The sequence below is a fragment of the Phyllostomus discolor genome, chromosome 14 (assembly GCF_004126475.2).
Source record: "Phyllostomus discolor isolate MPI-MPIP mPhyDis1 chromosome 14, mPhyDis1.pri.v3, whole genome shotgun sequence".
NCBI lineage: Eukaryota > Metazoa > Chordata > Mammalia > Chiroptera > Phyllostomidae > Phyllostomus > Phyllostomus discolor.
The window spans coordinates 46,296,066-46,320,819 of NC_040916.2; the positions used below are offsets into that span (position 1 = coordinate 46,296,066).

General features: G+C 47.9%; 1 protein-coding gene across 1 annotated transcript; it reads left to right on the plus strand.

Moving 5' to 3' along the window:
- Nucleotides 1-8,378: 8,378 nt before the first annotated feature.
- Nucleotides 8,379-18,852, plus strand: LOC118498116 (filaggrin-2-like; the record flags this gene model as incomplete). Its single annotated transcript, XM_036015228.1, has 4 exons — nt 8,379-8,783; nt 9,550-10,816; nt 13,985-14,662; nt 16,232-18,852. Coding segments are annotated over exons 1-4 (4,704 nt in total), but the record flags the coding sequence as incomplete, so codon positions are not given.
- Between the last annotated feature and the right edge of the window lie 5,902 nt (nt 18,853-24,754).

A 24,754-nucleotide genomic window follows, 5' to 3' on the forward strand; every position in this document is an offset into this window, starting at 1 on the left:
CTAGCAGTGCCACAGTGCAACAACGAGGGTTGCCCTGCCCTGGTGAATACCTAAGGCTCCTCCCCCTTACAACTTAACAGGTGTGCCAAGACAAAGAAATAGGGCCCAAATGAAAGAACAGAGCAAAACTCCAGAAAGAAAGTTAAACGGTGAGGAGATAACCAACCTATCTGATGGAGAGTTTAAAACCCTGGTTATCAAAATACTCACAGAACTGATTGAGCTTGTTGAAAAATGAAAGAATGAAGGAAATATACCCAAAGTGAAATAAAGTTAAATATTCAGGGAACCAACAGTGACAGTAAGGAAACCAGGACTCAAATCAACGATTTGGAACAAAAGGAAGAAATAAACATCCAACCAGAACAGAATGAAGAAACAAGAATTCCAAAAAATGAGGAGAGGCTTAGGAACCTCTGGGACAACTTTAAATGTTCCAATATCTGAATTATAGAGATGCCAGAAGAAGAAGAACAAGAGCAAGAAATGGAAAACTTATCTGAACAAATAATGAAGGAAAACTTCCCCAGTCTGGCAAAGGAAATAGACTTCCAGGAAGTCCAGGAAGCCCAGATAGTCCCAAAGAAGTTGGACCCAAAGAGGAACACACCAAGACACATCATCATTAAGTTGTCCAAGATTAAAGATAAACAGAGAATTTTAAAGCAGCAAGAGAAAAGGAGAGAGTAACCTACAAAGGAGTTCCCATAAGGCTATCAGCTGCTTTCTCAAAAGAAACCTTGTAGGCAAGAAGGAGCTGGACCTTTTTCATTCCAAGTCATGAAAGGCAAGGACCTACATCCAAGATTACTCTATCCAGCAAAGCTATCCTTTAGAATGGAAGGGCAGATAAAGTGCTTCCCAGATAAGGTCAGGTTAAAGGAGTTCATCAACACCAAGCCCTTGTTATATGAAATGTTAAAGGAACTTATCTAAGAAATTGAAGAAGATCAAAAACTATGAACAGTAAAATGACAACAAACTCACAACTATCAACAACTGGACCTAAACAACAAAAACAAAACAAACTAAGCAAACAACTAGAATAGGAATAGAATCAGAGAAATGGACATCACACGGAGTGAGGAGGGGAAGGGGAGGAGGGGAGGAATATGGGGGAAAGGTACAGGGAAGAAGCATAATTGGTAGGAATAAAATAGACAGAGAGAAGTCAAAAATGGTATAGGACACAGAGAATTCAAAGAACTTATATGTACAACCCATGGACATGAACTAAGGGTTAGGGAATGCTGGAGGGTTGGGGGTACAGGGCAGAGGGGGGATAAAGGGGGAAAATTGGGAAAACTATAACAGCATAATCAATAATATATACTTTTAAAAAATATTATTGGCATCCTAATCAATGTGGCCCACTAGCCAACTGACCTAGAACCAAGGCTCTCTTCCAAGTAGACCAATCACAGGACACTTTGTACAGTATTAGATGCCCAGAGCTGCTGATTAAACCCGAACACAATGACTAACATATTTCAGCTCTCAAAATAAAACTGGTAAGAGTGATGTTCACAATATTACCCACAAACAGAAAATAGGGTATTTCAAGCAAACATAAAAAAATAGTATTTTTTATTTGAGTAAAAACAGTAATTTATATCTCTTGTTGAATGACCATTTTGTTCCAGGCACTTGACTTAGCCTTTTAAGCTTTATAACAACTCTGTGAAGAAAATTCCCCATATTTACAGACATTCATTCACATAACTAATGGGTAGCAGAGGCACGATTCCAACCCATATCTTTCATATTCCAAGGTTTATGCTCTTCATCACCGGGCTACACAAGTTTGCTATAGATTGTGTTTTAGTTTTTAGGGAGAAGTCAAGAGACGTGTTCCTTTAAGAGTTCTATCCTTAAAGAAACTCTATTCCTTTAAGAGTTCCCTTAAGAGTTGTACCCTGAATTCTTCCATGTGGATCAGACTTAGGAAACAGGTGCAAGAAAGACTCCGGCAGAAATCTAGGCTAATACCTCTACCCTTGTAGCAAAGGCCCCAAAAGTCCCACTCTCCATGAGTATACCTGCCTCTCAGGTCATAGGCACCTCAGAAATGAGTGGATGTTATCTTTGAACATCTTAAAGAGCTTTATATTAGTTTCTCTAGGCCAGGGGGTCCTGGAGCATCAGGGATCAAATTCTGTCCAAGTATCTTTGACCTGCACAAAACTGAGGGCAGTGGGTGGGGCAATCAGATTAGAGAACACCATCAATCTCCGAGACCTTAGTCACCCTATAATAGTGGCATAAAATAATTACTCTGTGTTTTGCAATTATCTTGTAGAGCTGGTAACCTAGTGTCCCTATTTCAAGACAGCAGTCCCCAGGGAAGAAAACCTCCCACCTGAGCAAAAGCGAGGCACTGAAGATTTGGTTTCCACAGTTCCCACTTAACTATCCTTCTTCTTAAAATCTAAATGCTCATAGGTGATTTAGACCAAATAGTCCCAGAAGACCCAAGCTCTGAAGCATAATTAATGCCAGAGGCAAAGAACTAGCACATGGGTGGAGTGGCTTTATTTATAAGTAAAGTAAACATAATTAATTTTTAAAGGAAAACAAAATTATCATAGATAATGGAAACAATCAATAAAATTAATCTAAAATTAAATCCCAGTCTCATGTGTGTGTGTGTGTGTGTGTGTGTGTGTGTGTAATTCATAGAAATCCTGGATTTGTTTCTTCCTAGTCCTGTTCAAAGATATCATTCCAGGCAGCCCAAAATATACTTTTTTTGTCAAGTCTCTCTTCATCCATCAGGCAAGAAAAATCAGCCTTATAGGGTATTGGAAAGTAAGTTTATCCCTAGTTAAAATTTATGATGATTTAGGAATGGATGGATGTATACTCAAGTATATTTCTGTATGTGTGTGCACATGCATGCACAATGCATTCTGGGCAATCCCAAATGACAAATTCTCAATACTCTTTCAAACAGGAGAGTACCACGGTTATTGAAAAGAAGTGATGGGAAATTCCAGGCTTGTAAATAACCCCAAACCAATGTAATTTCATTGAATACACTGTGCTTAGCTCTGGCCCTTGTGTATTACAGATCTTCAATAATGTATATTAACTGTATGTGAAAGTATGTGTAGAGGGGTGTGTGTGTGTGTGTGTGAGATATATATATATATAAATCTTCAAGTTTCCCTGATGCCCAAACCCCAGCTAAGCTTCAGTCCTGATCTAGCTTCAGCAAACTGCTCCATACAATACTGGACTTCTTTACCACTAGAAGCCTATTCCCACAGTGAGAAGGATCATGGGATCACAGCAAGCGTTCCCATAAAAGTTGCTTCAGAATGGCTGAGCCACTGGACTACAAAAATTAGTCCGGTTACTTTAATACTTAACAATGGACTCCTTTTTTTCTTAGCCTTCTGAGTCAGTCTCTTTATTTACCAAACTTGGTTCCAAATGTTTATGAATAATTCAAAAAAATCAATTTTGTGCTTTAAAATGCCAATATTTTCATCTAACAAATTATATTCAGGAGCATGGAATGCTATGAAAGAAGAGTTCCCCACCAACATTTTGAACATATATTCACAGTCTTCCAGGGAAATTACTTTGATTGTACAGGTCCCAGACTGTTTGAAAAAAGAATTAGTGTCCTTAATTAACAATCACACATTAAGATTTGTCAAAAATACAAGTTCTAGTGACTCCTAGATTTCCAGTGCTAATCCAAGTTCCTCCCCTTTCAGTCAGGTTTATAAAGCCAGTGAGTTTCCAGATCCATCAAGAGGCAATCTCTCCTCCATACTGTCATCAGAGGTTACTGAGATTGTGGCTGCAAAGACCACATGAGCTTCTGAGACCCAGCATTCAGTTACCCTGAGTAGATTTCAGCAAGTGTCTCAAGGTCCCAGAGAGTTCTCCTCAGTTAGAACTGGACAGAACAAGTTCCTGAAGCCTCATATCACAAACAGCCTGAAAGCTTCAGTGTGTCAGCAGGTACCTCTTTGTGAGACTCAGTTGCTTGGATCTTGAGATACCAATGATGTGACAAAGTAAGAAAGGACTCTGGGGCTAGGGGCATTCTCAGCTGGTCTAGATAGTGGTTCCATATCCTCATGAACTTTTCATAACAAATTGTAAGCTCCTTTGAGGCTGGGTTCCAACAGTTCTATCCAACTGGCCTCTGAATTCACTTAGGAAGACAAACTACCAGGAAGGAAGAGTGTTAAGAATCATCTCCAGGAACCATCACCCCTGAAACCTATTGATAATCTTCTCCTAATCAGATTAAATTTAAGAATAAGAAAAAATAAAATATATTGAACCCTTATCACATGTTCAGCATTATTCTAGTACTATCTCATCTAATTCTCACATATCTAACATTATCCTCATTTCACAGGTGTGGAAACAGAGACTCAGATTTAGAAACTTGTCCCAGGTGTTACAGGTGGTTATGTTGGAGCTGTGATACAAAGACTATTTGTCTTATGCAAAGTCAACATTCTTCTCAGTTTATCATGCTGAGAGCCAAGAACAGCTTCCTAAACTGCTTTTATAGAAAAGAGATTTATTATGTACCAGTGTTCCTGGATCAACTCTTAGGTATCTGCTCTAAATTGAGTTCATTGAGAAACCTCAGTATAGGGGTTCCAGCAAAGAGAGAATGTTTGGTTCTATGATAGGCACAGACCTTAACCTGAAGAAGGCCCCCTTTGAATAGGATATAACATGAAAACAAAACTCAGCTGACATTGAGTGGAAAAACCAAAATCTCGGATTTTCACAGGTACAGTTAAAATGATTTTTTACATTTTAAGATATAGCTTCCACCTCAAGACATCTAGTAGTCAATAATTCACAAGCATCACCAACTGGGGCCTCAAAGCAAAGTCTGGCAGTCCCTGAAAACCCAGAGCAATATGGGTGTGGAACGAGCAGAGGATCGTGAGATGGAGACAATAGGGTGAGAATGAGGCCCACATCCAGAAAAATGGTGTAGCTGACACTAGCTCTGGACTTCAGGACGGTACTTCATGGGACCAAATGACCTTTCAGAATCCAGGCAGGCAAAAATCTCTGAAGGTGTCAAGTTGATCCTTAGAAACCATCACTTCAGTCCTTTCCAAATGGCATGTGGGCCTCTGGTAGGACCATAACTGTTCCCCAGAATTGCAGCTGAAATGATTTGACATGTGTCCTCTTGTATAATGCACACTAATAGCACATTATAGTTATTATACAGGGAAAACTGAAGCACTGAGAAGTGAGGAAACTTACTTAAGGACAGAGACACCATAATAAGTATAACAATTGCACAACTCCGTGAATATACTAAAACCCAGTAAACTGCATACTTTAAAAGGATGAATTTTATTATGTGTGAATTACATCTCAAAAGTATTATTTTTAAAAAATTAAAAATCATAATAATGACTTACCTTCTGGGACAATGATTTTTGACAGAGAAGTAGTTTTTTTTCCCCTTAAAGTACTTTTATTGGATCCTAATTTACTTTCATCAAACATGATTAAGCACATGTGTAAGATGCTAAATAATTTTTGAGAAGAAGCCTACAATAACTATATAATTTAGTAAGCATATATAATATGCCAGATAAACACTAAGCAATTTCACACATTATCTGAAGTAATCTCCACCAGTGAGGGGAGTATTATTATTCCCACTACAAAAGTTAGGAAACTGGGATTCAGAGGATTAGAAAATTGCCCAAAGGGACACAGCTAGTAAAAGACAGCTGAGATTTGAGCTCAATTCTTTCTAACTCCTAAGTTTATACTTTTATCTATTATGCTAAGCAAGTTAGAAAAGGAAGAAAAATCTGAACATAAATACAAAAGCGTGAATGATGGAGTCTTGTGAGCAGTTAAACTCTGGAACTGGTTTCAAAGTTTTGAGCTAGAATCCTGGAGTTGCAGTGCAAGGATGGCTTTAAAAATCTCCCAGTGGAGGCTGGGGGTCTGAGAGTCCTCCTGGCATACCAGTCTTCACAACAAAAATAAGCATAATTTCAAAAGATGTAAATGTGTAAAACTAAAAATGACCATAACATCCAAGGGACAACATAACTTTTTGTGTGATCACTTTCATCTAGGACTCCCTGGCTATGAGGGCAATGGGTATACTTCAGCAGTACATCCATTAACATTTTGTGAACAGACTGTCACTCTGTTTACTAAGTCCTAGGTACTGTCCTGATAGTGGGGTCAATAGGATACAGTGGCTCCCCTGAAGGAGTGCCCAGATAGTAACTGATCAACCCCAGATAGACACTATCTATGGGGTTAAGTGCAGGGCTTTCACATCAGGCAGCATGGGTTTCTATTCTAGTCCTGCCACTAGGATGAATTATCAAATTTCTCTGTGCTTTCATTTCCTTATTAGTAAAATGAGAATGAAAATAATACAAACCTTACAGGGTTATTGTGAGGAATAAAAAGATAAGCATGTATAATGAAACCCTCTTGTCTAGAAGATAGTAGGCACTTAATTAATGATAACTGCTATCTACATCATTCATCAGCATCAGCATCACCTGGTGGCAAAGTACAGAAAAGCTTGTTCTTTCTATTTTTGCTTCCCTCAGGTATTATATTTGATAAACTTTATGTACATAAGTGAAATTTTCCCAAGGGTTCAGGCCCAAGCTGCCAGACTACCAATGGAAAGCAGAAAGCCCAAGAAGAAAGTCCACTCTAAATTCACCCTGAACACTTCTAAAGATATTACTTTTGTGTTTAGCTCCTTAAGTTATACTTTAATAGTCTAGAAAAGTACCTTCAAAGGGCCAGAAAATATGTTTCTTCTTTTTCAGGCTCTTTATATTATAGCACTCTTTATATTACTCTTTCATATTTTTTGTATTTGGGTAGAATTGACATACCTAAAATAGTGCATAATTTTTGTGTAATAGGCATATACAATCAATACACAGAGATAAGTTAGTGTAACGGTTAAGAGAAAGGGCATTATGATAAGGTAGATATAGGTTCAAACACTTCCTCCACCCGCTAGCTGTGTGGCCCTGGAGATGACTCTTATGCGCTCTAAGCCTATTTTTTCACCTGTAAAATTAGAAAAAACACATATCTCATAGGAATGTGGTGAAAATTAAATGAGATGATATATGAAAAGTATTCAGCATAATACCTTGCACACTGTAAAGTCTCAATAAATGGCAATTATTATTGCAAAAAGATATGAGTTAGGTGAGCCTAATGGTCTAGATTAATTTTTAATTAAATAAGCATTTATTGCATACCTGCTAAATACCTTACAACTTGCTGCTTTTTGTGGGTACTAGACAATGAAAATGAGTTACATGAGTCCTCCAAAACACAGTATCTGCTTTTCACAAGTGTATGACCCTAAACAAAAGTGCCCTGCAACATGCCCTCATCCTGAAAGGCAGGCTGGCACCAGCCTTTCTGCAATCATCTCAAAGATGAGAATGCAAAGGAGTAAGAAGGTAAACATGGACAGAGGCGGAGTTAGGTTTGATTGGAAATGAATCAGTCCATCCCACGGAAGGCATCACCCACATGCTAGCTATATAAGGGCCACTATCTCAGTCATTGTCACCCTGCAAGCTTCATCAGGCTTTTTTCCTACTTGTTCCTTTGGTGAACCAGGTGAGAGAAAATTCATCAAGCTCTCTCGATGGATATTTGGTTGGTCATTGTCCACAGGAGAAATTCAAGTGTTTAAGCTAAGGCAGAGTTAATATATATTTGGCCTGTCTTTCCTTTTTTGTTCCTTTTTTCTTTTACTTTTACTTGCTTATTTGTCTGGCTAGTTTAATTTATTCTGGGCCTTTTTAGAATCAATTGGTCCTTGTGGAGAAGAAGTTTGTCTTCCTACAGGCCATTCCACATTCTCTTCCTATTCTTTTGGCATGCCATCTCTTCTGAGATGTCCAGCTCAAAGACAGAGGAGGCTAGCACTGTTGTAGAGTCCCTTCCTTTTTCAGTGTTAATTCCCAGAGCTCCCAGATCAAATCATCTACTAGCCAAATTGCTGCCTGCTTTTCTGAGCCTTTCTCCACAATTTACGAAAGAGAACAGTGTTTGGTCAAGGGCTGCCATTAGGATAGTTCCTAAGCTCTCATGAGGGCTATCTCAGGCCTCTGGGAAACCAAGAATACATTAAGCCACTTTGCCCACTTTTATTTTTTAAAGGCCTGAAGGGTATGGTTTAGCTTTTGGTGCTTGAGGTATGCATGGTAGATTTGTTGCTTTTTGACTCTAGAAAATCAGTGAAACTAGCAAGAGAGACTAGAGTTATAGGTCTGGAAGCACCAGGACAACACCTAGGACATCAAAATACACAAAGTGTAGAGACATTAAGAAAAAAATATATTTATCCAGGACATGGAGACCTAAGATATACATAGTCCCAGTTCAGCCAGTAACATTCTATGACTAATGTTAACAAAGTTATTTTTCATTGTGTTGAAAGGTTTTGTATCATCTCTGACCCAACTTTATTTTTTGAAGTATTTTAGGTTTTAAAAAGACCAGAAATTCGAAAAATCATGATGATGATTATTAAAATCAGAACTGCTTATAAATTAAAAGGAAAAAAAATGAATGATTCAGTCTTTTGTTTTGTTTTTCTCTTCAGGTTCACTTAAACGTGCAAAAAGATGACCGACCTCTTGAGAAGTGTTGTCACCATCATTGATGTTTTCTACAAATACACCAGCCAAGATGAGGAATGTGCCACACTGAGCACGGATGAGCTAAAGGAACTTCTGGAGAAAGAGTTTCGGCCAATTCTGAAGGTGAGGACCATGTGCTAGGATTGAGGGCTTCAATGGTTCTGTATATTCTTGGTTCTATAACCAAATACTAGTTTAAAATTGCACAGTTCCAGGGATCCTGAGCAAACTCTATGAGCAGTCCTTCTTTGTGACATCAGAAAGTCTGTTGAGACTGTGTTATTTTTAGAAAAGTGATTTTTCCTCGCATTCCTGTGCATTCCCACCATGTGGACCCCTCAGACTTCTTCATGCCCCTAGGCTTCCAATTCTGAAAAAGCAGAAAATAAAATTTGTACTAAGCTTATTAAATGGGAAAGAAAAAGTATAGAGAGGGAAGTCATCTACAGAGGGAGTTGACCAAGTAGCCAGATGACTAAACATCAAAAGCAAAAAATATGCATTTTTGAAAGGACTCAGTTGTTAACTAAAAAGTATACATCCTAACAGAATATATTAACAGATAATGTTTAAAATTTATGTAAAACTAAAGCACACCAGGTACTGAACTTGGTTTATTCAACTCATTTGTGTATGCTATATTTGAGTGCCTAGTTTTCTCCTTGGGTCCTTGAGCTGTATTCTTAAGAGGATCTCAACAGTTTATTTTCTGTATTACCTTTTCAAACCTGCTGGGTCCTGTCAGGATGCCTTAGCCTAAAGTAATCCTTGACTGGATTAAAAATACCTAATGTCAAACATCTGCAATTCCACAGACCTACCCTCATATTTTAGCTGAGTTTGTGGGCTAGGTTGACCAAGTCTCCTTTGGTGTGTTGTTCATATACAGAACCCAGATGATCCAGACACAGTGGATGTCATTATGCATATGCTGGATCGAGATCATGACCGAAGATTGGACTTTAATGAATTTCTTCTGATGGTATTCAAGCTGGCTATGGCCTGCAACAAGGTTCTCAGCAAAGAATACTGCAAAGCTTCAGGGTCAAAGAAGCAGAAGCATGGGAATTGTCACCGACACCCAGAGGAAGAAAGTGAAACAGAAGAAGAAGATGAGGAGACATCAGGACAGAAATCAGGTTACAAAAATCTAAGTAGGAGTAAGGGAAAAGAGCATGGTTATGGTTCTGAGGGCTCAAGGAGAACTGTGAAACACAGACATGGGTCCAACTCCTGGAGGCTGGGGATGCAAGACAGTTCATCTAGCTTAGGGAACCAAGAGGAATTTGAGAAAAGGCACCGTGGGTCTAGCTCTAGTCACTCACAGAGTAGTAGCAAAAAAAGACATGGTTCCACCTCTGGAAAGCTAGAGGAAAGAAGAAACAACTCACATGTTAGCCCCTCTAGGGAATCTGGGGAGGAATCAGAATCTGAATGTGAATCTAAGAGTGGGGGAAGGAAAGGTCATGGTGGTCTGTCATGTGGAATGGAAGTTAGTGGGCATGAATCTAACTCTACTCAGTCAAGAAGGAGTGGAGGACAACAGCTTGCATCTAGCTCTAAAGGTTCAACAGACAATGGAAGACAAAGCAATGTATGTGGTATTAGCAATTCAAGTGAGTGTGGAAGAACACAAAATGTTTTTAGCGCCTGTCAGGCAGGTAGATGTGGAGGGCAAGGAACTAAATCTAGATGTACTCAGTCAGGATGTAAATCAGGATATAAGGGAAGACAAAGTCACACATGTATCTCAGGAGGTCAATCCTCTGGATATGGTCAATGTAAGCGTAGCTCCAGTAGCCACCCTTTTTCTCATAGAAGATGTGAATCTAGGGCAAGTTGTCAACCACAGAATTGTGGAAGACAACAAGGAATAGGATCAAGTCAGTCTTCTTGCTATGGACAATATGGGTCTGGAGCATGTCAGTCTTCTAACTGTAGTCAACAAGCATCTGGTTGCCGTAAACGCTCCAGGAACTCTCATCAAACACAATGTGTTTCAAATGATGATTCTAAATGTGGTGAACATAGGTCTTGCTCTGGACAGTCCTCTGGTACTGGAAAGAATGGGTGTGGCTCAGCTCACATGACCTGTGGCCAACATGGGTCTGGCTCAGGTCAGTACTCTGGCTATGGCCAACAACAGTCTAATCCAGGTCAGTCCTCAGAATTTGCAAAAGATAGGTCAGGCCCAGGTCGATACTGTACACATGGAAGAAATAGTTCCCACTCCAACCATTCAGGAAGCGTAGGAAAAGAGAACTCTGCATCATCTCAGAATTCTACTCAAGGAATAAACCAAGAGTCAGATTCAGATGAATGTAGAACACAAGAAACCAGCAACACTGGAGTCAGGAAAACTGCAAGGCATTCAGGGACTGCACAGGGACACTCAGAGAATTCCTATCACAATGGAAAAGCTGCAAAAGCACACGATGCATCCTCCAACACGAGGAGACAGGGATCCACTGAGGGACAATCAGAAGACTCCAGAAGACACTCTCCGGTAGGCACAGGACAACCTTCACACACAGGATCTCACAGCAGTGGAAGAAGAGAAGCAAGCGACAGTGAGGTCAGTGACAGTGAAGGCCAGTCAGGAGTCTCCCATGGACACTCAGGGTCCAGTCATCGGCAGCATAGATCTCAACATGGACAGTCTGGATCCTCTGGCAGAGGGAGACAGGGATCTACCCAGGGACAATCAGGAGACTCCAGCACACACTCTCAGACTGCCCATGGGCAATCTTCACACACAGGATCCCACAGCAGTGGAAGAAGGGAAGCACATCACAGTGAGGACAGTGACAGTGAAGGCCAGTCAGGAGTCTCTCATGGACACTCAGGGTCCAGTCATGGCCAGGCTACATCTCAACATGGACAGTCTGGATCCTCTGGCAGAGGGAGACAGGGATCTACCCAGGGACAATCAGGAGACTCCAGCAGACACTCTCAGTCTGCCCATGGGCAATCTTCACACACAGGATCCCACAGCAGTGGAAGAAGGGAAGCAAGTCACAGTGAGGTCAGTGACAGTGAAGGCCAGTCAGTAGTCTCCCATGGACACTCAGGGTCCAGTCATGGCCAGGCTACATCTCAACATGGACAGTCTGGATCCTCTGGCAGAGGGAGACAGGGATCTACCCAGGGACAATCAGGAGACTCCAGCAGACACTCTCAGTCTGCCCATGGGCAATCTTCACACACAGGATCCCACAGCAGTGGAAGAAGGGAAGCAAGTCACAGTGAGGTCAGTGACAGTGAAGGCCAGTCAGGAGTCTCTCATGGACACTCAGGGTCCAGTCATGGCCAGGCTAGATCTCAACATGGACAGTCTGGATCCTCTGGCAGAGGAAGACAGGGATCAACCCACAGACAATCAGGAGACTCCAGCAGACACTCTCAGTCTGCCCATGGGCAATCTTCACACACAGGATCCCACAGCAGTGGAAGAAGGGAAGGAAGTCACAGTGAGGTCAGTGACAGTGAAGGCCAGTCAGTAGTCTCCCATGGACACTCAGGGTCCAGTCATGGCCAGGCTACGTCTCAACATGGACAGTCTGGATCCTCTGGCAGGGGGAGACAGGGATCAACCCACGGACAATCAGGAGACTCCAGCAGACACTCTCAGTCTGCCCATGGGCAATCTTCACACTCAGGATCCCACAGCAGTGGAAGAAGGGAAGCAAGTCACAGTGAGGTCAGTGACAGTGAAGGCCAGTCAGGAGTCTCTCATGGACACTCAGGGTCCAGTCATGGGCAGTCTAGATCTCAACATGGACAGTCTGGATCCTCTGGCAGAGGGAGACAGGGATCTACCCAGGGACAATCAGGAGACTCCAGCAGACACTCTCAGTCTGCCCATGGGCAATCTTCACACACAGGATCCCACAGCGGTGGAAGAAGGGAAGCAAGTCACCATGAGGTCAGTGACAGTGAAGGCCAGTCAGGAGTCTCTCATGGATACTCAGGGTCCAGTCATGGCCAGGCTAGATCTCAACATGGACAGTCTGGATCCTCTGGCAGAGGGAGACAGGGATCAACCCACGGACAATCAGGAGACTCCAGCAGACACTCTCAGTCTGCCCATGGGCAATCTTCACACACAGGATCCCACAGTAGTGGAAGAAGGGAAGCAAGTCAAAGTGATGTCAGTGACAGTGAAGGCCAGTCAGGAGTCCATCATGGACACTCAGGGTCCAGTCATGGCCAGGCTAGATCTCAACATGGACAGTCTGGATCCTCTGGCAGGGGGAGACAGGGATCAACCCATGGACAATCAGGAGACTCCAGCAGACACTCTCAGTCTGCCCATGGGCAATCTTCACACTCAGGATCCCACAGCAGTGGAAGAAGGGAAGCAAGTCACAGTGAGGTCAGTGACAGTGAAGGCCAGTCAGTAGTCTCCCATGGACACTCAGGGTCCAGTCATGGCCAGGCTACATCTCAACATGGACAGTCTGGATCCTCTGGCAGAGGGAGACAGGGATCTACCCAGGGACAATCAGGAGACTCCAGCAGACACTCTCAGTCTGCCCATGGGCAATCTTCACACACAGGATCCCACAGCAGTGGAAGAAGGGAAGCAAGTCACAGTGAGGTCAGTGACAGTGAAGGCCAGTCAGTAGTCTCCCATGGACACTCAGGGTCCAGTCATGGCCAGGCTACATCTCAACATGGACAGTCTGGATCCTCTGGCAGAGGGAGACAGGGATCTACCCAGGGACAATCAGGAGACTCCAGCAGACACTCTCAGTCTGCCCATGGGCAATCTTCACACACAGGATCCCACAGCAGTGGAAGAAGGGAAGCAAGTCACAGTGAGGTCAGTGACAGTGAAGGCCAGTCAGGAGTCTCCCATGGACACTCAGGGTCCAGTCATGGCCAGGCTACATCTCAACATGGACAGTCTGGATCCTCTGGCAGAGGGAGACAGGGATCTACCCAGGGACAATCAGGAGACTCCAGCAGACACTCTCAGTCTGCCCATGGGCAATCTTCACACACAGGATCCCACAGCAGTGGAAGAAGGGAAGCAAGTCACAGTGAGGTCAGTGACAGTGAAGGCCAGTCAGTAGTCTCCCATGGACACTCAGGGTCCAGTCATGGCCAGGCTACATCTCAACATGGACAGTCTGGATCCTCTGGCAGAGGGAGACAGGGATCTACCCAGGGACAATCAGGAGACTCCAGCAGACACTCTCAGTCTGCCCATGGGCAATCTTCACACACAGGATCCCACAGCAGTGGAAGAAGGGAAGCAAGTCACAGTGAGGTCAGTGACAGTGAAGGCCAGTCAGGAGTCTCTCATGGACACTCAGGGTCCAGTCATGGCCAGGCTAGATCTCAACATGGACAGTCTGGATCCTCTGGCAGAGGAAGACAGGGATCAACCCACAGACAATCAGGAGACTCCACCAGACACTCTCAGTCTGCCCATGGGCAATCTTCACACACAGGATCCCACAGCAGTGGAAGAAGGGAAGGAAGTCACAGTGAGGTCAGTGACAGTGAAGGCCAGTCAGTAGTCTCCCATGGACACTCAGGGTCCAGTCATGGCCAGGCTACGTCTCAACATGGACAGTCTGGATCCTCTGGCAGGGGGAGACAGGGATCAACCCACGGACAATCAGGAGACTCCAGCAGACACTCTCAGTCTGCCCATGGGCAATCTTCACACTCAGGATCCCACAGCAGTGGAAGAAGGGAAGCAAGTCACAGTGAGGTCAGTGACAGTGAAGGCCAGTCAGGAGTCCATCATGGACACTCAGGGTCCAGTCATGGCCAGGCTAGATCTCAACATGGACAGTCTGGATCCTCTGGCAGGGGGAGACAGGCATCAACCCATGGACAATCAGGAGATTCCAGCAGACACTCTCAGTCTGCCCATGGGCAATCTTCACACACAGGATCCCACAGCAGTGGAAGAAGGGAAGCACATCACAGTGAGGACAGTGACAGTGAAGGCCAGTCAGGAGTCTCTCATGGACACTCAGGGTCCAGTCATGGCCAGGCTACATCTCAACATGGACAGTCTGGATCCTCTGGCAGGGGGAGACAGGGATCAACCCATGGACAATCAGGAGACTCCAGCAGACACTCTCAGTCTGCCCATGGGCAATCTTCACACTCAGGATCCCACAGCAGTGGAAGAAGGGAAGCAAGTCACAGTGAGGTCAGTGACAGTGAAGGCCAGTCAGGAGTCTCTCATGGACACTCAGGGTCCAGTCATGGCCAGGCTACATCTCAACATGGACAGTCCGGAACCTCTGGCAGAGGGAGACAGGGATCTACCCAGGGACAATCAGGAGACTCCAGCAGACACTCTCAGTCTGCCCATGGGCAATCTTCACACTCAGGATCCCACAGCAGTGGAAGAAGGGAAGCAAGTCACCATGAGGTCAGTGACAGTGAAGGCCAGTCAGGAGTCTCTCATGGACACTCAGGGTCCAGTCATGGCCAGGCTACATCTCAACATGGACAGTCCGGATCCTCTGGCAGAGGGAGACAGGGATCTACCCAGGGACAATCAGGAGACTCCAGCAGACACTCTCAGTCTGCCCATGGGCAATCTTCACACTCAGGATCCCACAGCAGTGGAAGAAGGGAAGCAAGTCACCATGAGGTCAGTGACAGTGAAGGCCAGTCAGGAGTCTCTCATGGACACTCAGGGTCCAGTCATGGCCAGGCTAGATTTCAACATGGAGAGTCTGGATCCTCTGGCAGAGGGAGACAGGGATCAACCCAGGGACAATCAGGAGACTCCAGCAGACACTCTCAGTCTGCCCATGGGCAATCTTCACACACAGGATCCCACAGCAGTGGAAGAAGGGAAGAAAGTCACAGTGAGGTCAGTGACAGTGAAGGCCAGTCAGGAGTCCATCATGGACACTCAGGGTCCAGTCATGGCCAGGCTACATCTCAACATGGACAGTCTGGATCCTCTGGCAGGGGGAGACAGGGATCAACCCATGGACAATCAGGAGATTCCAGCAGACACTCTCAGTCTGCCCATGGGCCATCTTCACACACAGGATCCCACAGCAGTGGAAGAAGGGAAGCACATCACAGTGAGGACAGTGACAGTGAAGGCCAGTCAGGAGTCTCTCATGGACACTCAGGGTCCAGTCATGGCCAGGCTAGATCTCAACATGGACAGTCTGGATCCTCTGGCAGAGGGAGACAGGGATCTACCCAGGGACAATCAGGAGACTCCAGCAGACACTCTCAGTCTGCCCATGGGCAATCTTCACACACAGAATCCCACAGCAGTGGAAGAAGGGAAGCAAGTCACCATGAGGTCAGTGACAGTGAAGGCCAGTCAGGAGTCTCTCATGGACACTCTGGGTCCAGTCATGGCCACGCTAGATCTCAACATGGACAGTCTGGATCCTCTGGCAGAGGGAGACAGGGATCAACCCACGGACAATCAGGAGAGTCCAGCAGACACTCTCAGTCTGCCCATGGGCAATCTTCACACACAGGATCCCACAGCAGTGGAAGAAGGGAAGCAAGTCACAGTGAGGTCAGTGACAGTGAAGGCCAGTCAGGAGTCCATCATGGACACTCAGGGTCCAGTCATGGCCAGGCTAGATCTCAACATGGACAGTCTGGATCCTCTGGCAGGGGGAGACAGGGATCAACCCATGGACAATCAGGAGACTCCAGCAGACACTCTCAGTCTGCCCATGGGCAATCTTCACACACAGGATCCCACAGCAGTGGAAGAAGGGAAGCACATCACAGTGAGGACAGTGACAGTGAAGGCCAGTCAGGAGTCTCTCATGGACACTCAGGGTCCAGTCATGGCCAGGCTACATCTCAACATGGACAGTCTGGATCCTCTGGCAGGGGGAGACAGGGATCAACCCATGGACAATCAGGAGACTCCAGCAGACACTCTCAGTCTGCCCATGGGCAATCTTCACACTCAGGATCCCACAGCAGTGGAAGAAGGGAAGCAAGTCACAGTGAGGTCAGTGACAGTGAAGGCCACTCAGGAGTCTCTCATGGACACTCAGGGTCCAGTCATGGCCAGGCTAGATCTCAACATGGACAGTCTGGATCCTCTGGCAGAGGGAGACAGGGATCAACCCACGGACAATCAGGAGACTCCAGCAGACACTCTCAGTCTGCCCATGGGCAATCTTCACACACAGGATCCCACAGCAGTGGAACAAGGGAAGAAAGTCACAGTGAGGTCAGTGACAGTGAAGGCCAGTCAGGAGTCCATCATGGACACTCAGGGTCCAGTCATGGCCAGGCTACATCTCAACATGGACAGTCTGGATCCTCTGGCAGGGGGAGACAGGGATCAACCCATGGACAATCAGGAGATTCCAGCAGACACTCTCAGTCTGCCCATGGGCCATCATCACACACAGGATCCCACAGCAGTGGAAGAAGGGAAGCACATCACAGTGAGGACAGTGACAGTGAAGGCCAGTCAGGAGTCTCTCATGGACACTCAGGGTCCAGTCATGGCCAGGCTAGATCTCAACATGGACAGTCTGGATCCTCTGGCAGAGGGAGACAGGGATCTACCCAGGGACAATCAGGAGACTCCAGCAGACACTCTCAGTCTGCCCATGGGCAATCTTCACACACAGAATCCCACAGCAGTGGAAGAAGGGAAGCAAGTCACCATGAGGTCAGTGACAGTGAAGGCCAGTCAGGAGTCTCTCATGGACACTCTGGGTCCAGTCATGGCCAGGCTAGATCTCAACATGGACAGTCTGGATCCTCTGGCAGAGGGAGAAAGGGATCAACCCACGGACAATCAGGAGACTCCAGCAGACACTCTCAGTCTGCCCATGGGCAATCTTCACACACAGGATCCCACAGCAGTGGAAGAAGGGAAGCAAGTCACAGTGAGGTCAGTGACAGTGAAGGCCAGTCAGGAGTCCATCATGGACACTCAGGGTCCAGTCATGGCCAGGCTAGATCTCAACATGGACAGTCTGGATCCTCTGGCAGGGGGAGACAGGGATCAACCCATGGACAATCAGGAGATTCCAGCAGACACTCTCAGTCTGCCCATGGGCCATCTTCACACACAGGATCCCACAGCAGTGGAAGAAGGGAAGCACATCACAGTGAGGACAGTGACAGTGAAGGCCTGTCAGGAGTCTCTCATGGACACTCAGGGTCCAGTCATGGCCAGGCTACATCTCAACATGGACAGTCTGGATCCTCTGGCAGGGGGAGACAGGGATCAACCCATGGACAATCAGGAGACTCCAGCAGACACTCTCAGTCTGCCCATGGGCAATCTTCACACTCAGGATCCCACAGCAGTGGAAGAAGGGAAGCAAGTCACCATGAGGTCAGTGACAGTGAAGGCCAGTCAGGAGTCTCTCATGGACACTCAGGGTCCAGTCATGGCCAGGCTAGATCTCAACATGGACAGTCTGGATCCTCTGGCAGAGGGAGACAGGGATCAACCCACGGACAATCAGGAGACTCCAGCAGACACTCTCAGTCTGCCCATGGGCAATCTTCACACACAGGATCCCACAGCAGTGGAAGAAGGGAAGAAAGTCACAGTGAGGTCAGTGACAGTGAAGGCCAGTCAGGAGTCCATCATGGACACTCAGGGTCCAGTCATGGCCAGGCTACATCTCAACATGGACAGTCTGGATCCTCTGGCAGGGGGAGGCAGGGATCAACCCATGGACAATCAGGAGATTCCAGCAGACACTCTCAGTCTGCCCATGGGCCATCTTCACACACAGGATCCCACAGCAGTGGAAGAAGGGAAGCACATCACAGTGAGGACAGTGACAGTGAAGGCCAGTCAGGAGTCTCTCATGGACACTCAGGGTCCAGTCATGGCCAGGCTAGATCTCAACATGGACAGTCTGGATCCTCTGGCAGAGGGAGACAGGGATCAACCCACGGACAATCAGGAGACTCCAGCAGACACTCTCAGTCTGCCCATGGGCAATCTTCACACACAGGATCCCACAGCAGTGGAAGAAGGGAAGCAAGTCACAGTGAGGTCAGTGACAGTGAAGGCCAGTCAGGAGTCCATCATGGACACTCAGGGTCCAGTCATGGCCAGGCTAGATCTCAACATGGACAGTCTGGATCCTCTGGCAGGGGGAGACAGGGATCAACACATGGACAATCAGGAGATTCCAGCAGACACTCTCAGTCTGCCCATGGGCCATCTTCACACACAGGATCCCACAGCAGTGGAAGAAGGGAAGCACATCACAGTGAGGACAGTGACAGTGAAGGCCAGTCAGGAGTCTCTCATGGACACTCAGGGTCCAGTCATGGCCAGGATACATCTCAACATGGACAGTCTGGATCCTCTGGCAGGGGGAGACAGGGATCAACCCATGGACAATCAGGAGACTCCAGCAGACACTCTCAGTCTGCCCATGGGCAATCATCACACTCAGGATCCCACAGCAGTGGAAGAAGGGAAGCAAGTCACCATGAGGTCAGTGACAGTGAAGGCCAGTCAGGAGTCTCTCATGGACACTCAGGGTCCAGTCATGGCCAGGCTAGATCTCAACATGGACAGTCTGGATCCTCTGGCAGAGGGAGACAGGGATCAACCCAGGGACAATCAGGAGACTCCAGCAGACACTCTCAGTCTGCCCATGGGCAATCTTCACACACAGGATCCCACAGCAGTGGAAGAAGGGAAGAAAGTCACAGTGAGGTCAGTGACAGTGAAGGCCAGTCAGGAGTCCATCATGGACACTCAGGGTCCAGTCATGGCCAGGCTACATCTCAACATGGACAGTCTGGATCCTCTGGCAGGGGGAGACAGGGATCAACCCATGGACAATCAGGAGACTCCAGCAGACACTCTCAGTCTGCCCATGGGCCATCTTCACACACAGGATCCCACAGCAGTGGAAGAAGGGAAGCACATCACAGTGAGGACAGTGACAGTGAAGGCCAGTCAGGAGTCTCTCATGGACACTCAGGGTCCAGTCATGGCCAGGCTAGATCTCAACATGGACAGTCTGGATCCTCTGGCAGAGGGAGACAGGGATCTACCCAGGGACAATCAGGAGACTCCAGCAGACACTCTCAGTCTGCCCATGGGCAATCTTCACACACAGAATCCCACAGCAGTGGAAGAAGGGAAGCAAGTCACCATGAGGTCAGTGACAGTGAAGGCCAGTCAGGAGTCTCTCATGGACACTCTGGGTCCAGTCATGGCCAGGCTAGATCTCAACATGGACAGTCTGGATCCTCTGGCATAGGGAGACAGGGATCTACCCAGGGACAATCAGGAGACTCCAGCAGACACTCTCAGTCTGCCCATGGGCAATCTTCACACACAGGATCCCACAGCAGTGGAAGAAGGGAAGCAAGTCACAGTGAGGTCAGTGACAGTGAAGGCCAGTCAGGAGTCCATCATGGACACTCAGGGTCCAGTCATGGCCAGGCTAGATCTCAACATGGACAGTCTGGATCCTCTGGCAGGGCGAGACAGGGATCAACCCATGGACAATCAGGAGATTCCAGCAGACACTCTCAGTCTGCCCATGGGCCATCTTCACACACAGGATCCCACAGCAGTGGAAGAAGGGAAGCACATCACAGTGAGGACAGTGACAGTGAAGGCCAGTCAGGAGTCTCTCATGGACACTCAGGGTCCAGTCATGGCCAGGCTACATCTCAACATGGACAGTCTGGATCCTCTGGCAGGGGGAGACAGGGATCAACCCATGGACAATCAGGAGACTCCAGCAGACACTCTCAGTCTGCCCATGGGCAATCTTCACACTCAGGATCCCACAGCAGTGGAAGAAGGGAAGCAAGTCACAGTGAGGTCAGTGACAGTGAAGGCCAGTCAGGAGTCTCTCATGGACACTCAGTGTCCAGTCATGGCCAGGCTACATCTCAACATGGACAGTCCGGATCCTCTGGCAGAGGGAGACAGGGATCTACCCAGGGACAATCAGGAGACTCTAGCAGACACTCTCAGTCTGCCCATGGGCAATCTTCACACTCAGGATCCCACAGCAGTGGAAGAAGGGAAGCAAGTCACCATGAGGTCAGTGACAGTGAAGGCCAGTCAGGAGTCTCTCATGGACACTCAGGGTCCAGTCATGGCCAGGCTAGATCTCAACATGGACAGTCTGGATCCTCTGGCAGAGGGAGACAGGGATCAACCCACGGACAATCAGGAGACTCCAGCAGACACTCTCAGTCTGCCCATGGGCAATCTTCACACTCAGGATCCCACAGCAGTGGAAGAAGGGAAGCACATCACAGTGAGGACAGTGACAGTGAAGGCCAGTCAGGAGTCTCTCATGGACACTCAGGGTCCAGTCATGGCCAGGATACATCTCAACATGGACAGTCTGGATCCTCTGGCAGTGGGAGACAGGGATCAACCCATGGACAATCAGGAGACTCCAGCAGACACTCTCAGTCTGCCCATGGGCAATCTTCACACTCAGGATCCCACAGCAGTGGAAGAAGGGAAGCAAGTCACCATGAGGTCAGTGACAGTGAAGGCCAGTCAGGAGTCTCTCATGGACACTCAGGGTCCAGTCATGGCCAGGCTAGATCTCAACATGGACAGTCTGGATCCTCTGGCAGAGGGAGACAGGGATCAACCCACGGACAATCAGGAGACTCCAGCAGACACTCTCAGTCTGCCCATGGGCAATCTTCACACACAGGATCCCACAGCAGTGGAAGAAGGGAAGAAAGTCACAGTGAGGTCAGTGACAGTGAAGGCCAGTCAGGAGTCCATCATGGACACTCAGGGTCCAGTCATGGCCAGGCTACATCTCAACATGGACAGTCTGGATCCTCTGGCAGGGGGAGGACAGGGATCAACCCATGGACAATCAGGAGATTCCAGCAGACACTCTCAGTCTGCCCATGGGCCATCTTCACACACAGGATCCCACAGCAGTGGAAGAAGGGAAGCACATCACAGTGAGGACAGTGACAGTGAAGGCCAGTCAGGAGTCTCTCATGGACACTCAGGGTCCAGTCATGGCCAGGCTAGATCTCAACATGGACAGTCTGGATCCTCTGGCAGAGGGAGACAGGGATCAACCCACGGACAATCAGGAGACTCCAGCAGACACTCTCAGTCTGCCCATGGGCAATCTTCACACACAGGATCCCACAGCAGTGGAAGAAGGGAAGCACATCACAGTGAGGACAGTGACAGTGAAGGCCAGTCAGGAGTCTCTCATGGACACTCAGGGTCCAGTCATGGCCAGGCTACATCTCAACATGGACAGTCCGGATCCTCTGGCAGAGGGAGACAGGGATCTACCCAGGGACAATCAGGAGACTCCAGCAGACACTCTCAGTCTGCCCATGGGCAATCTTCACACTCAGGATCCCACAGCAGTGGAAGAAGGGAAGCAAGTCACCATGAGGTCAGTGACAGTGAAGGCCAGTCAGGAGTCTCTCATGGACACTCAGGGTCCAGTCATGGCCAGGCTAGATCTCAACATGGACAGTCTGGATCCTCTGGCAGAGGGAGACAGGGATCAACCCACGGACAATCAGGAGACTCCAGCAGACACTCTCAGTCTGCCCATGGGCAATCTTCACACACAGGATCCCACAGCAGTGGAAGAAGGGAAGCAAGTCACAGTGAGGTCAGTGACAGTGAAGGCCAGTCAGGAGTCCATCATGGACACTCAGGGTCCAGTCATGGCCAGGCTAGATCTCAACATGGACAGTCTGGATCCTCTGGCAGGGGGAGACAGGGATCAACACATGGACAATCAGGAGATTCCAGCAGACACTCTCAGTCTGCCCATGGGCCATCTTCACACACAGGATCCCACAGCAGTGGAAGAAGGGAAGCACATCACAGTGAGGACAGTGACAGTGAAGGCCAGTCAGGAGTCTCTCATGGACACTCAGGGTCCAGTCATGGCCAGGATACATCTCAACATGGACAGTCTGGATCCTCTGGCAGGGGGAGACAGGGATCAACCCATGGACAATCAGGAGACTCCAGCAGACACTCTCAGTCTGCCCATGGGCAATCATCACACTCAGGATCCCACAGCAGTGGAAGAAGGGAAGCAAGTCACCATGAGGTCAGTGACAGTGAAGGCCAGTCAGGAGTCTCTCATGGACACTCAGGGTCCAGTCATGGCCAGGCTAGATCTCAACATGGACAGTCTGGATCCTCTGGCAGAGGGAGACAGGGATCAACCCAGGGACAATCAGGAGACTCCAGCAGACACTCTCAGTCTGCCCATGGGCAATCTTCACACACAGGATCCCACAGCAGTGGAAGAAGGGAAGAAAGTCACAGTGAGGTCAGTGACAGTGAAGGCCAGTCAGGAGTCCATCATGGACACTCAGGGTCCAGTCATGGCCAGGCTACATCTCAACATGGACAGTCTGGATCCTCTGGCAGGGGGAGACAGGGATCAACCCATGGACAATCAGGAGATTCCAGCAGACACTCTCAGTCTGCCCATGGGCCATCTTCACACACAGGATCCCACAGCAGTGGAAGAAGGGAAGCACATCACAGTGAGGACAGTGACAGTGAAGGCCAGTCAGGAGTCTCTCATGGACACTCAGGGTCCAGTCATGGCCAGGCTAGATCTCAACATGGACAGTCTGGATCCTCTGGCAGAGGGAGACAGGGATCTACCCAGGGACAATCAGGAGACTCCAGCAGACACTCTCAGTCTGCCCATGGGCAATCTTCACACACAGAATCCCACAGCAGTGGAAGAAGGGAAGCAAGTCACCATGAGGTCAGTGACAGTGAAGGCCAGTCAGGAGTCTCTCATGGACACTCTGGGTCCAGTCATGGCCAGGCTAGATCTCAACATGGACAGTCTGGATCCTCTGGCAGAGGGAGACAGGGATCTACCCAGGGACAATCAGGAGACTCCAGCAGACACTCTCAGTCTGCCCATGGGCAATCTTCACACACAGGATCCCACAGCAGTGGAAGAAGGGAAGCAAGTCACAGTGAGGTCAGTGACAGTGAAGGCCAGTCAGGAGTCCATCATGGACACTCAGGGTCCAGTCATGGCCAGGCTAGATCTCAACATGGACAGTCTGGATCCTCTGGCAGGGCGAGACAGGGATCAACCCATGGACAATCAGGAGATTCCAGCAGACACTCTCAGTCTGCCCATGGGCCATCTTCACACACAGGATCCCACAGCAGTGGAAGAAGGGAAGCACATCACAGTGAGGACAGTGACAGTGAAGGCCAGTCAGGAGTCTCTCATGGACACTCAGGGTCCAGTCATGGCCAGGCTACATCTCAACATGGACAGTCTGGATCCTCTGGCAGGGGGAGACAGGGATCAACCCATGGACAATCAGGAGACTCCAGCAGACACTCTCAGTCTGCCCATGGGCAATCTTCACACTCAGGATCCCACAGCAGTGGAAGAAGGGAAGCAAGTCACAGTGAGGTCAGTGACAGTGAAGGCCAGTCAGGAGTCTCTCATGGACACTCAGGGTCCAGTCATGGCCAGGCTACATCTCAACATGGACAGTCTGGATCCTCTGGCAGAGGGAGACTGGGATCTACCCAGGGACAATCAGGAGACTCTAGCAGACACTCTCAGTCTGCCCATGGGCAATCTTCACACTCAGGATCCCACAGCAGTGGAAGAAGGGAAGCAAGTCACCATGAGGTCAGTGACAGTGAAGGCCAGTCAGGAGTCTCTCATGGACACTCAGGGTCCAGTCATGGCCAGGCTAGATCTCAACATGGACAGTCTGGATCCTCTGGCAGAGGGAGACAGGGATCAACCCACGGACAATCAGGAGACTCCAGCAGACACTCTCAGTCTGCCCATGGGCCATCTTCACACTCAGGATCCCACAGCAGTGGAAGAAGGGAAGCACATCACAGTGAGGACAGTGACAGTGAAGGCCAGTCAGGAGTCTCTCATGGACACTCAGGGTCCAGTCATGGCCAGGCTACATCTCAACATGGACAGTCTGGATCCTCTGGCAGGGGGAGACAGGGATCAACCCATGGACAATCAGGAGACTCCAGCAGACACTCTCAGTCTGCCCATGGGCAATCTTCACACACAGGATCCCACAGCAGTGGAAGAAGGGAAGCACATCACACTGAGGACAGTGACAGTGAAGGC